The sequence below is a fragment of the Raphanus sativus genome, unplaced genomic scaffold (assembly GCF_000801105.2).
Source record: "Raphanus sativus cultivar WK10039 unplaced genomic scaffold, ASM80110v3 Scaffold2807, whole genome shotgun sequence".
In the NCBI taxonomy this organism is placed as follows: domain Eukaryota; kingdom Viridiplantae; phylum Streptophyta; class Magnoliopsida; order Brassicales; family Brassicaceae; genus Raphanus; species Raphanus sativus.
This window is the reverse complement of record NW_026618115.1, coordinates 2,088-5,855: the sequence shown is the minus strand read 5'-3', so window position 1 is coordinate 5,855 and position 3,768 is coordinate 2,088. Positions and strand designations below refer to the sequence as shown.

Genomic DNA, 3,768 nt, shown 5'->3' with positions numbered 1-3,768 from the left:
TAGATTAAGCCCAAAACAAATAGAGTCGACAGTTAATGAAACGGTGCGGATGAGGGAAGCGGACACGTGTCGGCATACAAACGAATGAATTAATGACGTGTCCGCCTACGTGGATGCCGCAGGAGAGATTAAAAGACTCTTTTATATATAAAGATTTGATTGTACTATTTGCTACTTACTCTCCAGTCTGAAAAAGTTAAAGAAAAAAATATTTACAAAAAGTGCCCACACGCAGGATCGAACTACGGACCTTCAGTTTACAAGACTGACGCTCTACCACTGAGCTATACGGGCTTTTGATTATACGTTTCTGCTTACAAATAAGTTCATAAAATGAGATAAGAAAGAAGTCAGATACCATAACTCAGAACTAAGCTAAACTAAAAAGATATTTTACCAAAAGAAATAAAAAAAGAACATTTGCAGCAATGTTCATTTCTATATACAAATGAAATTGAGTTAGTTCACAAATAGAACAGTCAAGTAAAATTACTAGCCAACTTTGATCTAATATTTGACTCCACAATAAAAAAAGGTCAAATAACATGATATATTGCATTACATTATCCAATAAGAAAAAAGTTTTCTTGTATTTGGTGAATTCTTTTCAACTGATGCAGCTGCGGAGTATCTGGTCATGACTCATGAGTGAGTTCTTCTACACTTACTTGAGGAAGAACTTCCACACATCTCTGTCTGTAGTTTCCTTAATCAAATGAGCTCCTAAGATAGTTTCCTCATCCACCAAGTTCCTCAGATGTCTCGCTCCACTGTTGAATCCCACATACTGCTTCTTTGCCGCCAAATACACCACACCATAAGGTGGTCTCAGGCACTGTTTCCACACACAAAAAGACAAGAAAACCATCACTATAACAAGGAGACAACCACCTATACAAGAACTAGAGAGAGAATGATCAGAAACCATCACTATAACAAGGAGAGAACTATTACAGAACTAGAGAGAGAATGATCAGACACCATCAGTATAACAAGGATACAGCAACCACATATTCAAGAACTAGAGAGAAAAGGATCAAGAACCAACCTTCTTAATGAGAGAATATAGTTTCTTCAGAGAAGTAACCGAGTAAGGGATCTCAGTCATTAGTATAACATCATACCCACATTCTCCACCTTGCTCAGTCTCATTTGCTCGTTCCCACGCCCTGCTTCCAGAGAGCTTCCTTGATCTCCTCGAGGAGAAATCTGGCTGTCCTGTAATGCTCCCATCTTGGCTGCTACATCCGTCCATGAAGTCTTCCTCTGAGAAACTCAGGTTCATTCCCGGGTTAGCTGGTTCAAGGACATCGGTTCTTATGATGGATAAAACGGTCGGGAGCTCTTCCCATTCTCCAGCAAAGAAGCGGACAGATGCAGAGACGGCTTGTCTTGATGGTGTGAGAAGGACTTCTGGCTGACGGCTTTGCCTGTCCCGAGCTTGGTCAAGGTTTGCAAGAACGTTTGGGATGGTTGTGCATCTTAATGTTTCAGCATTGAGGTCTTGAAAGTGGACTGAGGAAGCACCCTTTAAAACAAGCAAAAGAGATTAGATTATGAGAAATGGGACAGTACCAGCCATCTTCTAATGTAGTTTTACTTACCTTCAAGCAGGCAAATATCCCAGGAACTCCATAGTTGCAACCTAGCTGCTCATGTCGTCATACAAAATAAATAAAAAGAGGTGTGTGGCGTTAGAATACAAGGAACTGGTGAAGTTTTTGCGGCTAAGACGGTCTTAGCCACCTAATGGAACTAAAAGGTTTTGTTGTTCATTGCAGGATATTGAAGTATTTAAGGAAACGTTTAGTGTGTCATTAGCATTGGTTGTTACCTCGAGGACCCTTTTGCCCCTGAAGCTAAGCTGTCCATCACGGATCTCGTTTTTAAGTACATCAACAAGAACAATAGCACTTTCCCAACTTTTCATAGAACCTAGACAATATAAGAAAAAAAAAAAAAATGATTCAGTTTAACATAATGAGAACGATCAGATGCAAGTGAATCTGAAGCGCATACCTTCATATTTTGGGGGAGCAGTTTCTGAGCTAGAGAGGCCGATCATATCAGCAACACTTACTTTTCCCTGCAAGAAATTGATGATTGTTTTCAATGCAAAGATTTTGGATTCACTCTATACGTTGCAGAGAAGTGTGACATGGTCTTTCTGAGTAATGAAGCAAACACACAAGTTCCACGGTCAAAGCAACAAAATAAAGCTTACGAACATGAATTAATAGTTTTATACTTTTTGATGATAATATTTAAATGGACTCTTCTTGACATACTAAGTTCTAACATATATCACACATAATAAAGCTTAGAACTAGCTGTTAACTGTCTTTATCAATAGTTACCTTGAAAATTTGTAAACCGAGCACATCTAGATTCTCCCCTGAATACCTGTGATGAGTTGCTGTCTACAAAAACAAATAAAGAGATTCAGAACTGCAAGGTATAAACAATTCTACTCCATACATAAAATGGAACATCTTATAATGGTAATGATGATAGAACAACAAAGAGCAAACAACCTTAGAAGGTATGATCTCAACAGCTGGTGATGGAAGCTGCAAATCCTTCTCAGATAGTGCAGACACACCACTACAATCCTGAGGCATCAAACCGGGCCAGCATTGCGCAAGCAAAGATGGTGCGCGCATACTTTATAGCCTTCTGAGCTCTCTCCAATGGTAGCAAAAATCTAAAATGATCAAAAAGATCTAACCTTTAGAGATGGAAATGCCACTCTGAACCTCTTTCAACTATAAAACCTTAAAACCCCAAAACCATAGACTGCAACTTTGAATATATATATGCGAAGAACAGACACAAGTCAAAAACTTTACAGATTCAATACTGCAAGATCTACGGTGACTCTTCAATTCCACATCCTTACTACTAAACTAACCAACAAGGATCATAATCGAAACAAGAAACCATCAATGTAAAAAAAACAATGGACATGACTTCTTATAGCCAGGATTTTCCAAATAAAGTAAGAATTTCGATTCAATTTCATTTCTAAGCGAATTACTTACTACATGATCTATGTGAGTTACTTACAAGAAACAAGGCGACCGGTGGAGGAGTTGTTGACAAGAAGAAAGATGAGATTCTTCTCTAACAAGGCGAAGATTTAAGGATCAATCAGAGACGAGGTTGAAATTTCAGAGAAAAGATCTCCCTCTTACACGTTTAAAGTAATAAAATAAAAATCTTTATTACAAATAAAAAAATCTAAGAAAGTAAAGAGGGAGTTTTGGCCAACTAATCATCGAAGCTTCTGTTCCCACCAAGCTGGTCCGCTTTTGTAATATCTGTCCTGACCACATTCTTTTGGTTGTTCATACAGTTCATGGTCTGGTTTGTGATATCTCTCTTTGATTAAAGGGCCATGAATATGGGTCATAAAAGGCCCTCATTTACATGGGCTAAATAAACTCTCGATTTACAAAGTTGAAAAAAGATTAACAGAAATGTTGAAAATACAAAATTTTCAATTTGGTTTATGTTTTGCTGACTTATTCATATACTTTATATATGTTTAATCTACTTTTATAGGTGTTCTAAAAAGCGGTCTAGGCGGCCGTCTAAGCGGCGCTTATGCGCTAGGCGTTTACAGGACCATGGCGATTACTCTTTAAACCGCCTAGATAATTATAATATTGTAATAATAAATAATATATAATTTATTATTCATAAATTATAATAATTAATATATTGTGATATATATTTTTATGAAAATAATTTTTATCATATATAAAT

The 3,768-nt window shown here is 37.1% G+C and overlaps 1 protein-coding gene and 1 non-coding gene across 2 annotated transcripts; both read right to left on the bottom strand.

Moving 5' to 3' along the window:
- Positions 1-222: 222 nt before the first annotated feature.
- On the bottom strand, positions 223-294 carry TRNAT-UGU (transfer RNA threonine (anticodon UGU)). Its single transcript has one exon. It is a non-coding gene; the product is annotated as a tRNA-Thr (tRNA).
- A 112-nt stretch (positions 295-406) lies between these two features.
- LOC108844172 (uncharacterized) lies at positions 407-3,325 on the bottom strand. Its single transcript, XM_018617386.2, has 8 exons — positions 3,067-3,325; positions 2,535-2,704; positions 2,358-2,420; positions 2,020-2,086; positions 1,835-1,935; positions 1,605-1,649; positions 1,049-1,528; positions 407-835 (listed from the first exon to the last, which is right to left on the bottom strand). Exons 2-8 carry the CDS (start codon positions 2,661-2,663, stop codon positions 665-667), a joined length of 1,056 nt encoding a protein of 351 aa, XP_018472888.1. The 5' UTR covers positions 2,664-2,704; positions 3,067-3,325; the 3' UTR covers positions 407-664.
- Between the last annotated feature and the right edge of the window lie 443 nt (positions 3,326-3,768).